Source organism: Aspergillus fischeri, genomic scaffold (genome assembly GCF_000149645.3).
Source record: "Aspergillus fischeri NRRL 181 1099437636249 genomic scaffold, whole genome shotgun sequence".
Taxonomy (NCBI): domain Eukaryota; kingdom Fungi; phylum Ascomycota; class Eurotiomycetes; order Eurotiales; family Aspergillaceae; genus Aspergillus; species Aspergillus fischeri.
In genome coordinates, this window is record NW_001509770.1 from 1611672 (window position 1) to 1629648 (window position 17977).

At 52.3% G+C, this 17977-nt stretch overlaps 7 protein-coding genes across 7 annotated transcripts; 3 read left to right on the forward strand and 4 right to left on the reverse strand.

Moving 5' to 3' along the window:
• Positions 1-1556: 1556 nt before the first annotated feature.
• NFIA_012870 (putative Rho GTPase activator Rga) lies at positions 1557-4926 on the forward strand (the record flags this gene model as incomplete). The annotated part of the gene is made up of 4 exons (XM_001264494.1): positions 1557-2109; positions 2169-4223; positions 4276-4371; positions 4427-4926. 4 exons carry the CDS (start codon positions 1557-1559, stop codon positions 4924-4926), a joined length of 3204 nt encoding a protein of 1067 aa, XP_001264495.1.
• A 619-nt stretch (positions 4927-5545) lies between these two features.
• Positions 5546-7002, reverse strand: NFIA_012880 (DASH complex subunit ASK1; the record flags this gene model as incomplete). The annotated part of the gene is made up of 4 exons (XM_001264495.1): positions 5546-5682; positions 5741-6686; positions 6736-6842; positions 6912-7002. 4 exons carry the CDS (start codon positions 7000-7002, stop codon positions 5546-5548), a joined length of 1281 nt encoding a protein of 426 aa, XP_001264496.1.
• A 284-nt stretch (positions 7003-7286) lies between these two features.
• Positions 7287-8490, forward strand: NFIA_012890 (uncharacterized protein; the record flags this gene model as incomplete). The annotated part of the gene is made up of 2 exons (XM_001264496.1): positions 7287-7308; positions 7514-8490. The coding sequence occupies 2 exons, from the start codon at positions 7287-7289 to the stop codon at positions 8488-8490; spliced, it is 999 nt and encodes a 332-aa protein (XP_001264497.1).
• Positions 8491-9141: 651 nt separating this feature from the next.
• kat1 (putative 3-ketoacyl-CoA ketothiolase (Kat1)) lies at positions 9142-10563 on the forward strand (the record flags this gene model as incomplete). Its single annotated transcript, XM_001264497.1, has 3 exons — positions 9142-9444; positions 9500-10076; positions 10136-10563. The coding sequence occupies 3 exons, from the start codon at positions 9142-9144 to the stop codon at positions 10561-10563; spliced, it is 1308 nt and encodes a 435-aa protein (XP_001264498.1).
• A 107-nt stretch (positions 10564-10670) lies between these two features.
• Positions 10671-11696, reverse strand: NFIA_012910 (putative zinc metalloproteinase; the record flags this gene model as incomplete). The annotated part of the gene is made up of 1 exon (XM_001264498.1): positions 10671-11696. The coding sequence occupies one exon, from the start codon at positions 11694-11696 to the stop codon at positions 10671-10673; it is 1026 nt and encodes a 341-aa protein (XP_001264499.1).
• A 670-nt stretch (positions 11697-12366) lies between these two features.
• On the reverse strand, positions 12367-13392 carry NFIA_012920 (putative mannosylphosphate transferase (Mnn4); the record flags this gene model as incomplete). The annotated part of the gene is made up of 3 exons (XM_001264499.1): positions 12367-12463; positions 12517-12944; positions 13000-13392. 3 exons carry the CDS (start codon positions 13390-13392, stop codon positions 12367-12369), a joined length of 918 nt encoding a protein of 305 aa, XP_001264500.1.
• A 1667-nt stretch (positions 13393-15059) lies between these two features.
• On the reverse strand, positions 15060-16886 carry NFIA_012930 (MDR family MFS transporter; the record flags this gene model as incomplete). Its single annotated transcript, XM_001264500.1, has 4 exons — positions 15060-16113; positions 16168-16297; positions 16350-16509; positions 16575-16886. 4 exons carry the CDS (start codon positions 16884-16886, stop codon positions 15060-15062), a joined length of 1656 nt encoding a protein of 551 aa, XP_001264501.1.
• Between the last annotated feature and the right edge of the window lie 1091 nt (positions 16887-17977).

Here is a 17977-nt window from a genome sequence, read left to right on the forward strand (position 1 = left end):
CAATGTCCGTTATGAAAATCACTATGAATAGAGGATCATTAGAGGATTAGGAAGAGGCCAGTAGTATCTAGTATTCGAGTACATAGATAGAAGCAAAATAACAACAGTACCCCCAGTTTAATATTATTTCATCCCTTCTTCGCTTTTGTGTCTGTATCCAACCTCCTCCTGTCTGTCTACCATCTCTGTTTCCTCCCTCCCTCCGTCCCTGTATCTGTCTTTTCTTCTTCTTGATCTTTCCATCGATAGAGAGGTAATCATATCACCATTATCATTCTTATTGTAATAGCTGATCCTCCTCCGCCCACGTGTTTACTTCCCATCTAATTTCGAAGACAGCCTTTCTGCTGGTACACCGCCCGAGTTTATCTGAAACAATCTCCCAGAGTTGTCGGTACTGCTATTATCTAGCTATCTACTAGTCTAGACACTTCTGTTCTCCCTGACCCAACAAACAACACTTTGCTTCGCTTCACCTGAGGTAGGCTATCCTGTCCTGTCTATTATCTTTCCATCTACCTGTCTAATCTAATCCTTCTCGCCAGGCGTGTTTCGTCTTGATTCCTTTCCTTATTCCGTTTGTTTTCTCAAACCCCCCCCTTAAACCTCTTTCTCTGCACTGTAAGTATGATCTCGTATCACCGCCCCAAATCCTTTTCCGTCCCCCTCTCCGGGGTCGACCCCCCCTCCCCCCTGTCTCTCTGCTCTGTTGTTCATTTGCGGGACACAGGCCAGGGATCCAAGGCAGATGTTGCTGCATGGGAGGCCCTAGGCTGAGTCTGGGGTATGTGTGTCTAAGATCTGCTTTACAACTCATCTCGCCTACTAGTTTACAACTGCACCCTTGTTACCTTTCCGCTTGGATTGTGGTCGTCGTTCCTGAGCTGACATTGTCTCCCGCTTCCTAGCATATCAAGCCATTCCTTCCGCTTCCCTCCCTCCAAAACCCCCTCAATCCCTGATAAACAGCGGGCCGTTTCTGAGCCCCTCGCTATCGTTACCACGACCCAATTATTCATGATTTCTGATTCAGCATAATCTACAGCCTGTGGTTTGGAGTCGGTTGAATCTGGTATCGGCCCCTCCTAAATTGACCTTGCCCGATTCGCTTGGTTCGCCATCAGCCTGTTCGACTGTACCCCAAGCGTCGACATCAAGGTTTTTTTGCGATTTGCGACAGATTTCGTTCCGGATGCTCCAGTCACGCTTGACCACTTGATTGTTTACCTACGATTGTGCATATAACATTGAAGGCGCGCCAGTCTTTCGCCTCCTAGCATTCGGAGACGCTTTCTGCCCTCCACTTATACAATCGCTTGTACGCGTCAATTGAGTGTCAAGGTGCAGAATGGAGTCTCCAGGCATGTTTCCGGAGTCTCCTATGGAACAAGATGATGTTCCCTTCCCCTGTAAGGGTTGCGGAGAGGTATGCGCGAATTCTATTCGAACTAGGGGCAACTTTTCGCGCGCTAACTTCTACCTTCCACCGGACAGATCCTTGAGGAAGGCAAGGCTTTTGAACTTGGTGAGTTGCATTGGCCGATACGACCACCATCATGGACACTTCGCTGACAGCTTCTCTTCCCGTAGCGGGCAACCGATGGCATATCGAATGCTTTTGCTGCAGCACATGCGGCACGCTTCTCGACTCGGACGCACACCTACTGCTTCTCGGAGACGGATCGTTGATCTGCAGCAATTGTACCTACAGTTGTAGCTCATGCGGAAACAAGATTGAAGACCTGGCCATTTTGACGGGTGAACAAGCCTTCTGCGCTCAGTGCTTCCGGTGCCGAAACTGCAAGAGGAAAATTGAGAACTTGCGCTATGCGCGAACTTCCCAGGGTATCTTCTGTATGGACTGCCATGAATCGCTAATGCAACGCCGGAGGAAAAAGAAGGCTGGTGTACCCACTAGTAAAAAGCAAGGGCCCGGCGTGAAGCTTGACAAATCGCTGCCCTCCCTTCCGCCCGAAGAACCTGAGTCGCATCGCGCACCAGATGACTCGATCCTAGATCATTATCTGGATGATGCAACATCTCGTGGGGCCCCGGACAGTGGGAGGAATGAGCGCCCCCCGATTTCTCGCCAGCACACCGATAATCAAGGTAAGCTCATGACTTGAATATGCGAATCACACGCCCCGATTGCTGACTCTGCGTACTAGCGGATAATCTGATACTCCCCTCGAGTACCTACCGAAGCAACCGTCACTCAGTCGTACCACGTGAAGCGGAACCGGAGAGCGGAGGAGAATTCCTCATACCTGTCGCATTTGACCCCTCGGAAGAAGGACGGTCCTCGCGTACTCAGTCACCTCCAACGGCTCATAGCCACCATCCTCCGGCTGGAAGCGCGTCACCCCATATCGCGTACCAGGAAAGAGGACGGGAGCGGACCGACGTTGACTCCAGTCGCTGGCGTGGAGACGATGTCGCAGCCAGTGCAAGCGCATCACCTCGTTCTACTGATAATCTCCAGCGGGGCACGTCGAACCGGAGCTCCAGAGCTGATCTACCCATCAATCTCAAGGAGACGAGCACCTTTTCTACACCAAGTCCTGAGTCTACCAAGTCGAGCGCGATAGTCAAGGACAGTTCAACCGTCGACTCTGCAGGGTCGAGAACCCTGGATAGTTCTGTGACCGCCCCGTCTCGTCCATCGAACGAGCTTCGTGAGCTACATGAGATAGGCGGTTCGGTAGATTCTACGCGCTCATTTCCATCTCCAAGCAACGTGCAACCTCATCCGAAGCGAGGAGACTCGTTGGAAAAACGACACCATCATATTTCCCGAAAAGAACTCGGACCTAGACCGCCCTCCGTCACTCAAAGCGAGGATGGAATTGAGCGGCCCACGGAGCAAACGGTCTCCAAGAAGAACACCCCAAAAGTTGGTGAATCGCCTCGTACCCCCCGCAATGATGCTAATGCGGAGCCGTCCCAACAGCATGCCCGTCATAGCTCGATTAGCACTCTGCAATCGGACACTCACACTCCAGGGTCGCCGTCGTTGTTGCGGTACAGCGGTGGGGGCGATTTCTCCCTGGAAGAAGATATGGCTCGGATCATGGGACCAGAGGAATCGCATGCTGCTCAGAACAGCGAATCTTTCTTGCGACGGGTGTCGAACTCTGTGCGGCACGGCCGAAGCTTCAGCGATAAGGGCTCGCGCGTATCGAAGGATGCCAAGTGGTCCAAGTCCCCCGTCAATGGTACCACACCCGTTCCCGATGCTGGGAGCCCCTCGGGTTCCCCGAGGCCGTCGCACTCAGATGAAGTGGCGTGGCTCAGAAGCGAACTACGCAAAGAACGTCAACGTGTCTTGGAGAAGGAACAGAAGATTGCGGAAATGGAAGCTGTCCTCAACGCGACCGCCGACGTCAAGCAGGTGAACACGGAGCTCAACGAGAAGCGGTCCACAATGGTGGTTCTGGATGCGAAAAAGGAGATCGTCATGCGAGAACTCTCCGTCTTGACCGATCACTTAGAAGCGGAGAAACGTGGCGCCAGCGGGCCTCTTGACCTTGGAAAGATCACCAGCAAGGTCCTGCGTGACTTTGTCGAGTCGCTCCATAAGCTGAAGGAGTCATTCACACCACAAATTGAGGAGCTGGTTCAAAAACGCAACGACGCTGCGGAAGAGCTTGCCAACTTGAACCGCATGAAGGACAAGAGCTTTCAGGAGTTCGAGCAACTGTCCTCCAAGAATGCTCAGTTGGCCGAACTGAACAATCAACTGGTGCATCAGATTCAAGAGCTCTACAAGGCCAATTCAACCGAAGCCAATCGGGGTGCCAATGGCCTTGGCATCTATTCCCACGGCAAGGAAAAGTCACTGTCCGCCATTGATGCACTGAAGGCCGCCAACAATGACCTCTCTGCCTCCATATCCACTGCCAATCTGTCCGAGGAAGCCGAACCGGCTACTGTCGTTCCAGGACCACAGGTCGTTAGTATCCGCAAGGGACAACCTCGTAAGTTCAACTGGAAGAAGGGTGGACAGAACGTCGCCAAGGGCGTTACAAAGGGTATCAAGGGCGCCTTCATGTCAAGCGACAGCAATGCCGCTCAAGATGTCAACCCCGGTCTCCCACGCTCGCAGACACAAGATCCTAGCCGTCAAGGTTTTGGATTCTTCGGAAATCAGAAAAACAAGCAAGCTGGGACTCGAATGCCTCAGACTGATAGTGTTCCGGCTCTAGCAGATCTCGCTCCGACTGGTATGTTTCGATGTCTTGTAATGCCTCTGATATTAAGCTAACCTTGTAGCAGCCCTGTTTGGTACCGATCTGGAGCAGCGCATGGAGCATGAAAAGAGCATCATTCCTGCAATTGTAACCCGATGTATTCAGGAAGTTGAACTACGAGGTGAGATTTTATGCGCTTGGTATTCTGAGATTATTGAACTAACCACATTGGATAGGAATGGATATGGAAGGAATTTACCGTAAATCAGGCGCAAGCTCGGCAGTTCAGACCATTCGAGAAGGGTTTGAACGGTCTCCTCAGGATTACGATATCTCCGATCCCGATCTCGATATTCATGCGGTGACCTCGGCTCTCAAGCAATACTTCCGGAAGCTGCCCACTCCTCTTATCACTTATGAAGTCTACGAAAAAATCATCGACACCGGGGAGATTACCTCAGCGGAAGCTCGTATTTCGGTTCTGCAGAAGAGCCTTGCAGAGCTGCCGCGTGTCCACCAGGACGTCCTGGAATTCCTGGTGTTCCACTTGAAGCGAGTAGTCGAACGCGAGAAGGAAAATTTGATGACAAGCCAGAATATTGCCGTTGTCTTTGCACCCACGATCATGAGACCGGAGAGTTTGGCCCGGGAAATGACCGACGTGCAGAAAAAGAACGAGGTATTGAAATTTCTGGTGGACAACTGCCAAGAAGTCTTTATGGGTATGCAGAGCTGATAGGCTCGAGCTGGTGGCTAAACGTCCCGTTTTCTTTTACTTTCTTACCTTTTCGACCTTTTCTTCTTGGGGCAGGTTTCTTATCATATCCTTTATACTGTCGCAATGTACATATATCGCGACTATGGTCTCCCTTCATCCCTTCACCCTCGATCTTTTTCTCCCCAAAACCTCTGGCCCTCCTCGATGATCAGCGAATTCGCTCGATACCCATTGATGCATTCTCGCAGCACATGTTCTTAGTCCCCTTGCCGTTTTAGAGTATCCATTCCGCAGGCTCGAAGATATTTATCTATGCAATTAACACAGAAGCATGCCATTCACAGGCCCAGATCGTGTACTGGGAGCCTTCAGGGAGAGAACCCACTCCAGCTTTCTGACTCTTTTGCTCGTGATATCAGCTGAGTGGATCAGCGTCAGTTTAGCATCCGGCGGTATTTCCTGTTAAATTACGCCGACCTCTAGTTGTAGTTTCGCGATTGAAAGGCTAGCACAAGCTGTAATAAGGTAAATAGATTGTCCTGGAAAGAACGAAACATACAATTACACTGAGAACAGGCTTTGACCAATTCAGATTAACTCGTACTCGAGTTAGCTCCATCACTGTCATGATCTTGCATCAGAAAGTCTCATCTTCCAACCGCTCTACTCGTCGGATCACACTAGGGCTTTGCTCATCGATGATATCGTCTGTCGTGTCGTTCACTCCGGCAGTGAACAACAAGTCCTCAACAATACGCTTGGATGCTTCCTTGGCTGTATACCTCTAAATTAGCATGATGCTGTACACATGCAAGAGGAGGGTGGTACATACCCGGGGTCTTCATGAGTCGACTCTGTGGAATATGGAATTGCATTGTTTTGGGCGGACTCGGTCCCAAGTTCTCATCCTCTTCGTCGTCAAATTCCTCATCGCTGTCCCAGGCAGAACGCTTGCCACCTCCGTTCTTGGCCGGAGTCAAAACGCTCATCCCCGGCTTCGGGTTGATGCGGAGGTGGCCGCTGGGACGCCGCTTACGGCCGGTACCGGGAGTTGTAGCTTTGAGAGGAGAGGAGAAGATCTCCGCGTGTAGTTGCGGCGCCTCGGGCTCTGGACTGGAGATCGGAGAGTCGTCGAAGGCGTATTTCGATGTGGATGCTTTCGGGGTAACGGTGAATTTGGAGCGGCTGGCTGCGGTGCCATAGCCTTTGCCTAGAGGGGTGGCTTGCACGCGGTAGGTCTTGTCGAGAACCCTGTGCATGACGGGGTCTGATGTTTTTTGGTGTGGGTTGCGGCGGGCGCCTGAGGGTTGTTCGTGTGAGGCGGGCGGAACGAAGGGCGAAGAGGACATGAGGGTGTCGGCTGGGTTGCCCGCGTAGTCGTGTAGACTTGGAGAGCGGCCTGGTGTGCTGGGGAGGTTGGAGTCGTCCATATCGAACGGGGGATCGGTTTCGTGGATCTCCTGCTTGAGTGTTTCGTAGGGGGATGTGTATGACACAGCGGAGGTGATTGTCGTGTCTTCATCTGGTCTCTCATTGGTGGCTACTCGAGGAGTACTGTGAGAGGATACGCCGAGAGATGTGAGCTCAAGGTCGTCAGCCCTATGGTCGTGGCGTTCAGAGGATGGCGTTTCGTAGGACACGGTATCGGTAAGGTTGCTGTGTGTAACGCCTGTGGAATCCTCTGTTACTGTCTGATCTTGTGTTGTATCTTGATCGGGCCTCTCTTCGTAACCGGAAAGCGAGACATTGGCGCTGGCCTCGAAGAACTGTTTCCAAAACTGGTCACATATTAGCCATGGCCGAATGGACCTCTTCCGAGTAACCAACCTTTGCACCCTCCCAAACATCTCTCGAATGTTCCGCATATTGTTCGACTAGAGGAAGAATACTTGTGGTAACTATTCGGTGAGCTTGGCTGAAGTTATGATCGATTTCTGTTCAATTGAGAGATATCAGGTCAGCTTAGAATGAAGGCAACTGGTGAACGGCCATTGTTTGTTTACCTTGCAGGGTTAGAGTGATAGATTGCTCGAGCTTCTCCAGTTCCTCCGTCAGCGTCAGAGGACGCTGAGAAATCGACGACGGACGAGACATAATGTTGGCTTGACTTTCGGAAAGCGATTGTTCGACCTTCGATGATGCGCCTGGATCCTGGTACTGATCTTTGGGTTGACTGTTGACGTCGAGACGCGGGGACAAAACACGGGATGCCCAAAGCGGGCGATAGATAGGGCTGGTGGATAAGGGTTGCTGACATCACGTGGAGCGCAGCGGGGAAGCGCCGGGATGACGCCGTCACCTGTTATCATTTATTCTTCTGCCTGCGATGTGAAGATGAGGAGGAACTGAACAAAGAAGAAGGGGTACAGCTGGTCAGGATGCCTTCGCCAGTCGCAAAAGGTATGATAACTTGTCTCCTTACAGAATTCACTTATCCATTCTTGCCTCCGAGATTCTACTATGTCCCTTACTAGCTGGGCGGTGTGCTTATCAGTATACTACTATGCTGTCGACATGATGAATCGGACATCGCTTTAGCAGCTCGATAATTCCGGCGTTCTGGATTGAATATAGACTGTTGGACTTCGCTAACTCTATGATGAAGGGATAATCATAACCGTTGCAGCGCTCGTCGCTGCTGGTATAGCGGTCTATGAATCGCCACAGTTCCAAGAATGGGTGAACAATTCTCGTCGTAAAATTGCGCTGGCTTTACACAATCTCGGAGATGAAATTCAACCTCGAGACTCCACATCTTCTCCCAGGGAAGATATTTCTATGATGGAAGAGGTAGGGCCGGCGGCAGAAGAACGGAGAAGGATTGCTCGCGAGGAGATCCAGAAGAGAGCGGCTGCTCTCGAAGAACGTCGGAAGCGATGCCAGGGTGGTTTGATTGGATCTTTCGACGCCCTTGTGGACGAAAATGGAAACCTGTTGCGGCCGGACAGTCGGGAGCCGACTGACAGTACGCTTGCAAACTCGACCGCTGTGGACTTGCCGTCATCGCAGCTTGTCCACCGTGGACCCAAAGAGCCTGATGTGTCGGCTTCCGTGAGCGAGATCAGGCCGGCCGGCACCATGGCCGACAGTGATACACTACATTTAGAGATTCCATCTACTGGCAACCATTCCGCGTCTCTTGTCGATCTCACTCCTACTTCTGATGATACAGATATGGACTTTTTTGCCTCAACTGGTGACAAAACGGAAGAAGCCGAGCGGCCTGTGCATTCTTCCGCAACGGATCAAGAACGAATGTCTACGTCGAGTCATACTGAGGAAGGATCTCAAACCATCTATGAGCACCCTGAATCATCACTTATAGACAGCAATCGCGAGCTCCGATCGCCGTTCTCTGACCTGTCCGAACTGAATACCACGGGTTTCGAGCAGCAAGAACGTTCATCTACGCCGTCTACCGCGGATAGTTTCAGCCACGTCTATGAGTCGGCTGAGGACGCAACATCAGATGGCACTCTCAGTGACCTCGGAAGGTCCATGGATGGTGTTGCCACTCCAGCCAGTTGGTCGGAGGTTGGTAGTGTCGTTAGCAACGAAGACTTGGGTCACCACGGATTTTGAGGCGCAGAAGAGAGCTGAAACTATGGACCGGGATACTAGGGCATTTGTACGGAATAGTTGGATCTGGCTGGACGGAGTTTGTGGTCTTTGGCGTTATACTTGCGGTATCATTTTAGTTTGCTCTAATTTCCGAGGACGATAATAGGCTACCAATTGTTTCGGAGCGAGTTTTGATTATAAAACGAACACGAAGTCTGCTTTAACCTTGAGAATCGCATAGTCTCGGGTAAGAGAAATTAAAAGTCACTGTACCAGGTGTACCACCTATTGGGTGCGGTGAAACAAAGTCTGGGTACTTGTCGGGTGTGGTTGGACATGATGAGCCTCGGCTCCCGCTCGGCTTTGCAGCAGTAGATAAACCTCAACTTTTGCCTCTTCTTCCATAACACTTGATATCTTCTGATTTTCTGCTCAAGAACCTCCTGCGGTTCCCTTCCTCCTTCAGTCTTGACATCTGAATATATACCCCGTAAGTCATACTTGATTTGCCCCGAGTCTACCCATTAGTCAGAGCTCCGCATACTTGAGCTTCCCCGCAGACCCAAGGTGATTAATGATCGCCTTGATCCTTGCTTTGCCACTCACCGTTGTGCTCTATGATATTCATCCCACTGTTGACTCACACTTAGAACCCATAGAATTACCGTCACAATGGCCGCAGATCGCCTAAGCTCACTTCTGAACCACCTTCGCCCCTCCGGGGGAAGCGGAGTCTCCGCCATGTATGCTTCATCCTTGGCCCAACCGCGGTTCATCATACTGACCAACGCCAGCACACAGAAGAACCCCGATGACGTTGTCATCACCCTTGCGTTGCGGACGCCACTTACCAAGGCCGCCAAGGGCGGCTTCAAGGACACCGAGCTGGACTACATGATCTACGCTCTACTGAAGGAGGTAGTGCAGAAGTCGAAGCTCGATCCTGCACTCATCGAGGACGTCTGTCTGGGCAATGTACGCTTTCCACTTTGTTTCATTTCTACGCGGAACCCCAATTGACAGGTACCAGGTCAACGACGGCAAAGCCGCCTACCTCGTGCGCGCGGCCGCCCTCGCCGCCGGCATCCCCCACACAGCCGGCGCGTCGTCGGTCAACCGGTTCTGCTCTTCTGGTCTGAAGGCCGTGCAAGACATCGCGAACCAGATCCAGCTGGGCGCGATCGACGTGGGCGTTGCGGTCGGCGCGGAGCTGATGTCTGCAGGCGGCGACCGGCTGCCGCGGCCGTTCAACGAGGAGGTGCTCAAGAACCAGGAGGCGGCGGACTGCATGCAGCCGATGGGCCAGACGTCGGAGAACGTGGGCGCGGACTTCAACATCACGCGCGAGATGCAGGATACGTACGCGGCGGAGTCGTTCCGGCGGGCCGAGGCGGCGCAGAAGGCGGGCTGGTTCGATGATGAGATCGTCCCTATCACGACTAAGGTGAAGGATCCCAAGACTGGGGAGGTCAAGACTGTGACTCTTACGCGCGACGAGGGCATTCGGTATGGTACCACTGTTGAAGCGCTGAACAAGATCCGGCCTGCGTTCCCGCAGTTTGGAAACCGGACGACGGGCGGTAATGCCAGTCAGGTTACTGATGGAGGTAAGCCTTACAACCCTTGCACTGCGTCTGATGTCGATGTACTGATGAAAAATTGTCAGCTGCTGCTATCCTACTCATGCGCCGCTCCAAGGCCATCGAGCTCAACCAGCCCATCCTGGCCAAGTTCTGCGGCGCGACTGTCGCCGGTGTGCCGCCGCGCGTGATGGGCATCGGTCCCACCGCGGCGATCCCCAAGTTGCTGTCCAAGTTCAACCTCAGCAAGGACGACATTGACATCTACGAGATCAACGAGGCCTTTGCCTCGATGGCTGTGTACTGCCTGAAGAACCTCGGTCTGAACCATGCCAAGGTCAACCCGCGCGGTGGTGCGATTGCGCTCGGCCACCCGTTGGGCGCGACGGGTGCCCGTCAGATCTGCACGATTCTCAGCGAAGCGCGGCGGACGAAGAGCAAGATCCTCGTTACGAGTATGTGCATCGGCACTGGCCAGGGAATGGCTGGTTTGTTTGTGAACGAGCAGATTTAATGTATATATCTATCTTCAATATTTCCAAATGTAAATGCAAGTGCAATATGCGAGGGTATTAAAATCGTTACATCATGCCATGTCGTCGGTCCATCTTGAAGAAACCTTCATCTATCACCTCCCTCTGCCCCTCCCTTCTCCCTCTCTCTGCGCATCCTCTCCTCCGCCGCGCGAGCTATAATCTCCCGTCGACCTTCTACACCACCGCTCTCATCGCTCAACCCCCCTAGCACAAACTCGCCCCCAGTCCACCCCCTCTCATCCACCACAGTCGCATCTTTCTCCCGCTCCCAATCCCCGGGATTATAAAACTCTTCATCCGTCAACCTCCTGCCCCCATGCTTCCAATCCGCACGCTCGACCTCCTTCTCGATCTGCGCCGTCAAATCCCAGAAATCCCGATCATGCTCGCTAAACACACAGTGCGCCAGCTCATGGCACAGCGTCTTGCGAATCGTCCGGTAATCGCGGTATCCGTCGTACGCATCCGTGCGCAGCCGCAGCTCGATCACCTCCCCTTTATTCCGGTTCAGGCCGAGCGTCCGGGATTCGCTCGTGGTATGCTCGGCCGGATCCATCTCCGTCAGCAGCGGGACCGAGAAGCGGTGCTTTGCCATGGCGGCGCGGATGCCCGGGTCGTCGCGCAGGCGGGCGAGGAACTCCAGCGACCGCGACGGGTTGGGCAGGTATGAGAGCGGGAGGAGCCGGTGGAAGGTGTAGGTGTTGCTGCCGGCGCTTGAGAGGGTGTGGATGCCGCCTGCGGTGCTGGGGGCGGGGCGCCGGGTGCGGTGTTTTGCTGCAGCGGCGGCGCGGGCTTCGAGGTGGCGGCGGGTTTCGGCTGTTTGGGCGTTCAGGGACTCGATTTCCTGGGCTGGGGTGCCGAGGAGGGTGAGTTTGAATTTGGGGGAGGTGAGCGGGAGGAGGGTTGAGAGTGGGGTCGGCGCGAAGGGGTGCTTTTGCATGCCTGGTTTCGGGGCGATGAGGATTTTCTGGTTCTCGATGGGGATGTTGAGGGTGTCGGCGATGGTGGAGGAGAGGTCTTGCAGTGTTGCGTCCGGGGCTAGGGTGAAGATGTGTGGTTTGCCATGGTGGTGGACCGTTATGGTCATATCTGGCGTTGATGAGTCCGTCATGATGCAGCTCTTCGAGTTAAGATGAGCCCGATCTTGGTGAAAGGAAAGTAGTGAAGGGACGCGATGCAAGATTGGAGTTGAATATATGCCGGAGGCAACACTTCGATTACGTTCCACGGCGATTGCGTTTGTCAGCCGGAGATAAGAGATAAGCCAATACGATCACATGACTTTCAATGCTTGACTCCCGACTCCTGAATCCTCAGGCAGAGGACCGGACCCCTGAGCTCGTGGGATCAGCGCAATCTAATTTACTCTAACGAGCGCACTAGTGTCTGGGGTCGATCGCTATGCTGTTTTCGGCGTTTTGGTATTTAGCGAGCGATTGCGTGGGATACCCCTGGGGAAGCTTTTACGTCCGATCTGGTCATTTCAAGTGTGAATTCAACGGCCTTTCAAGAATCGTCAGGCAGATTACGCAACGAGGTAACGCTGAACGCGTCTGAGCTATGTACAGGTTGTTAGATATAGAATACATCAGCAGGAAATGTCAAAGAACACCGAAACACCAGCCCGTGTACCAGAAGTAAATCCTGAAAAGCACGTAAAACCCCTCGGCAGATCAGTGGGCAAAATGCTATATGCGAATGAAGATCCATGTCCAGAGTATGTGAAGATAATGGCCATATCTGGGATAACTCGGTTGCTTCTAAGGAGAGCGATGTCGCAATCACCGCCTCTCATATTGGCGATCGTCATCCAGCTTGCCTTTGGCGATCTCGTCGTTGTCGGAAACCCATTGTTCCATGTCAGGATACCATGTATGACTGTATCAATCAGTCGCGAGGTTTAGGAGCCAAAAATTCAGGAGAATACGTACTTGTGGTACTTGGTGCTCGTCAACGCTTTCTGATTATATTCTCCGATTAAGACAGAGTCGTAGTCGAAGGGGATCTTGGCCGGTACTCCTTCAAAAGTCGTCTTGCGCAGGGGGTAAATGTCCCCTGTCTGATACTTGTGGTCGTTTTTGTCCTGCCATAGACTGGGTTTCTCCGGTTCCAGCCTACTCAGTCCTGTGATGTCAATGTAGAGACCCGTCCGCCTGTCGATCCACCGCGCATCGATAATGTTGAATCCCTGGCCCCGTTCGCGCTGTCGAGCCCAGGGGTTGACGTCCAGGAGGTAGCTCCGCTCCACGTTGGAGTCGGCAGCCGTGTAGTGGACGACGGTTTGGTTGAACTTGTCAGCCAGGTGCAGCAGGGTGGTATCCAGCACTTGTGTATCGATGTCCCAGTCCCAGGGTAGAACCTACACCCGTCGCCGGCGTTAGCTACAGTCCCTGAACTTCTATGCGCAAAAGTACCTTGCCATTCCACCACCACCCGAGTAAGGTTCCATGCGCAATCCACGTCTCCAGGTCATGCTCATTGAAAAAGTTGAGATAAGCGCGAATCATATGCGTCATGGTCTCGGAGCGCTCTTTGTCCGGGACTGGTTCGGTGAAAAAGCGCGTATCGTAGTGGCCCAGGATATCGTCATTGCCTGGTTCATGAAAGTACTTAAACTCTTGCGACTTGTTTAGGCCGTACTTCTCCCACAGGGGATCGTATTCAGGTTCGTGAGTGAGGATCTTGCCATGGTTGACATGTTCTTGCTTGCTATTGCTGCTGTCCGGGTCGGAGGAACGGACGGGCGATGCCACGGCCTCTGCTGACCATATCGCAAGGATGATGAGCCGTAGAATCAATGTGATCATGTCTGCTGTGAATCACTGAGTATCGAAGTGGTCAAGAAGGGGTATCTGGGGCCGGCGGATGTCACGTCTCTGTTTGCATCCTGGATTGTCGGAATGCGCCACTGGATATTGCTCGACAGTGAGTGGTCCAGAATAACCTTCACCCGGATACTGAATATGCAGCGGTTCGATTGAGAGTAAATGAAAAATGTCGTGATCGCGTGCCCTGAATTAGTATAATTAGACTGCAGTGCCTACGGCTGTCAAGTGTAGCGTAAGTATATAAGGATGTGACGATTAATGCAATAAGATTAGATTAGATAGAGAATGAGGAATTAGAGCGAGAGCAAGGCAGAAAGACTAAGAAGGAATAGGCGAGGCAGGAAGCATAGCAATGGTCCAGTCAGTCCCCAGTGGTTGATCCGACAACTCCATCACCATAACTCTTTTTTCCCCAAAACTCTCCTAAAAGGGGGGCGCAAAGGGAGATGATCCACTTGAAGCTGGAGTAGGACAGTTGGTGATAGGGGTGACAAGGCAAGGAGTGACAGAGGGATGAGAAAGTATTCCGTGGTTGAAGAAGTGAATGCAGGCGGAGTGTTACATCATGAGGGACTGAACTATCCACACCATCATGATAAGAGGTCAGGAGAAGAAGAAGGAGAATGGGATGCGATCAACAGATCGACTAGACACCACCAAAGGTCTCCCAGAACGGAAGACAAGGATGTGATTTGATGAAGAGCCATGGTTGATGATCCTCATCAAGGATCTTTAGTGCCCCTTCGTCGCGTGCCAACTTGCCGGTTTTATTCGCTCCACTTGGCACTGTTCCTCCTACACAGTACTACTACGACAGTACTACAGTAAGTACTCCTGCTGGACAAGTTGAAAGACGACTATAATGCATCAGGACATCTACCGAGAGCGTCGCACCCTGCTTCTCCATTACTGTTATCCTGACCCTAACATACTTGAGTCAAAATATTCATCCCTAGCTGAGGCGTGGTTCGCACGAAATTCCTGCCAAGGGACTAGGCCAGGAACAGCATGAGCCATCAAAATCGGCTTTTCCGGTACTCCAGAGTATTTGCCTGAATCATGCAGATACCACCAGCCACAATCCATCATCCATCAGCCATACAGTCATCGATTAATAACACTGATAATCACCCTTCTCACATCTAGATGCTACATCACTCAAATTCTACTCTTATTCATCGTTCGTCACATTCAAATTTTCATCAAGATGGACTGCAACAGCCAAGACCGACTCCACCTCTTGGGTACACAGGATGAGGTAGACTGGCTGTCTTGGACTCTGGGCACTGGGCACTGGGCACTCGGAGAAAGAACAAATTCTCGGCAGACTAGGAGCCATTTTATCCAGGGAGCACAATGCATGATATGCATGGCCTTATGCACCAAACTCGTAGCATAAACCATTTACAACTGGAGCTCCGGAGGCTCCGGAGCAGATATCTGGCACAGAGAAATCGAGTGGAGTAAACATTAGTATAATATAAATAGAAGTGCATAATTAAGTACATATCGTAAATCAGGTCGTTAGTTAATAAGAAGCCCATCCGCCCATTTCCGCCAGTTTTCTAACAATCTGGATCTATGATGGTTTTTGCCTGAAGAATGCAAAACGAAGAATGAAGATGAAAAGGTCTGTGGATGACAACCTAAATGGCAGCCACCATAACATCCTTCTTCTGTCCATTATTCGCTGTCTTGACGCTCTTCCACTCCATCAACAAGCTGACCACAAACCCGACCAGCACCAGCGCCAAACTGACACGATATGAAGCCCGCAATCCATCCATGTAGGCCCTGATCACGTTCATGAGCTGATCCAACTGGCCCAGTTGAGTCAGCACGGGTCTCATCTCCGTGGCGCCCGCCTTGACAATCGCCGCCGGGTCAACAGTAGGGGCATACTTGGCCAACCCGGAGATCAGGCCGTTCTGGAAAACGGACTGGGCCACCGCGATGAACAGCGCGCCGCCCAGTGTCTGGAAAAACATGACCGCCGCCGTGCCTATGGGGATATCCTCTGCGGGCAGGACAGTCTGGACGGCCGTCATGGGAATCTGGAAGCCGGCACCGACGCCTGCACCCAGGACGATCTGGTAGCCGATCCACTTGCCCGTGGAGATGTCGATCTCGTACATGGTGATGAGACCGGCTCCGATGGCGGCGATGGCGGTGCTACCGATCAGGAACGGCGTGTAGTAGCCCACAGCGGTGACGGCGCCGCCCATGACAACCGAGGACACGACGGTGGCTAGCATCAGGGGCAGGAGTTGGATGCCGGACTTCATGGCGGAGGAATCCTTGACGCTCTGGAAGAAGATGGGCAGGTAGTAGACCAGGACGAAGAAGGCACCGCCGAAGAACAGGGCAAAGAGCGTGGCGGCAAGGACGGTGCGGTTCTTGAACACGCGCGGGGGCAGGGTGGCCTTGTCAGCCATCTTGACCTGCGAGAATGCAAAGAGGATAGCCATGAGGCCGAAGCCGACGAACAGGCCGATGATCCGCGAGTTGTTCCAGGGGTACTTGTTTCCTCCCCACTGCAAGGCGAGCAAGAGGCAGATGATGGCGGGGATGAGTAGGCCGGCGCCGATGAGGTCCAGCTGCCGGATCCGTTCGAGGATGGGAGTGCCGGAGAACTCGTTCTTGTCGGGGAGTCGGAGAACAAACAGGATGACGGCGAGCGAGACACCTCCAATGGGAAGACTGCGGCGGTCAGTATTTTCTGACAAGGTGGAAAGGGCTTGTGGCGCCACTCACTTGATATAGAAGCACCAGCGCCATGAAACACCATCGGTGAACGCACCACCGAGCAAGGGTCCGGCAATCGAGGCAATACCCCAGACCATGCCAAACATACCGAACACAAGAGGTCGCTTAGGCAATGGGACTATTCAGAGTCAGATTGGCACCTTTGCAAGACCATACGCAGAATGACCAACCAGTCACTGAGATGATGACCATGGCTCCGGAGAAGATACCCGCAACACCGATCCCCGCAATGGCTCGGCCAACGATCAAAACGGTACTCGACGGAGCAACAGCGCAGATAAGCGATCCGACTTCGAAGATGAGGACGGCTACCAAAAAGGCCCATTTGACCTATCCAGACTCACCCATTAGCAACGACCCAGCAGTCAGCACATGCAGCATGGGAGGAAACCAACACTAAAGATCTTATAGATGCGGCCGTACGACGGTTGCAGCGCAGTCGACGTGAGGAAGTAGGCACTGCCATACCAGGCAATGTCTTCAATACTCTTGAACTGATCGGTGATCTTGGGGATGGCGACTCCGATAATGGTCTGGTCGAGGGCTACCAGGAAGACAGCAAGATACAGACCGAGGATGATGACGACGACTTTGGAGAGTGCAGGGTATTCGATCTCAGGTTCCTCTTCGGTTTCTTTGACGTCGAGTTTTTCCTTCGGGACGTTCTCGATGTCGACGTCCGTGACGCTGGACGCTGACGCTGTCATTTTGGTTCGTCTGTTGCTGAGATATCTATGCCGGGGTGTGATGAGCAAGATAAGATATACCCGCGCAAGGTGATCCCTTCAAGCGAAAAAAGAAGGATGCCAGAAGTTCTGTGTTATGTTCACCTCAAGTGAGAAAGCTGACCAACTGACTACACAAGGACAGCTCTTGAGATATTATATCAGAATTTTCTCGCTGTCTCCTCCAGATGGACTCCTCCATAATTACGGGCTAGATCGGGGGACGGAGGAATCGGTTTACCCACGTCAGAATTTTTTTTAGGAGGCTCACGCCGTCCATAACCATAACATTAATCTGCTATACGAAAAAATGAGCCACTCCTGGATCGTCTTTACTCTGATAGGAAATTCTGACATCGGACATCGGCCGCAGAAGAGGCCGATGACCTGCATTACTAAATTTTCCGGTCCTCGGGTACTATGAGTTTTAGGACTTTCCTGGCCTGGCGGAAACCCCAAATACGAGGATGAACCTGGAAAACAAGGAGCCAACGATCGGGGCGGCCAGACTCGGCGCCAGATTGATGGCCAATGAGGCTTTGCGCCGTGAGTCGTCCCTGGGAATTATTATTTCTTGACTTCTTCGTTGGCAGATTGCTTTGAAATCTGCATTTCAAAGCAAACAACTAAGTTGAATTGTTTCATGGATCTGAGTGACTTGAGCAAGTGGTTCTCTTTGTTCCTCAACCTCAGGAGAGAGAGACGGCAGATTCTGGAATCATCCGGTAGCTTAGAGTAAGTAGTCTACGGAGTACACTTCTGGTTTCAGGTTCCACCTCAGTTGCAAGTCATAATGATGTGGCTATGCTGAAGCCTAATTGGTCAACACAGCAGTGTCCTTTGTGCTATCAGATCTAGGCTACAATTCATGAGTCATCAGCCACTATCAAAAAATGGAATTTGCTCAGCTTTGAGCTTCCAAGCCTTTGGGTATCCCATGGTAACTTATTACCCTAGACTAGTATGATTCAGCCGTGGTAGAAAATCCACCAGCACAGTCCAAGCTCCTTTACCCATAGGGCGGAGTCACCGGGCTTAAGACGTAACTACGACTCGCCGGTAACGAGCAGAAT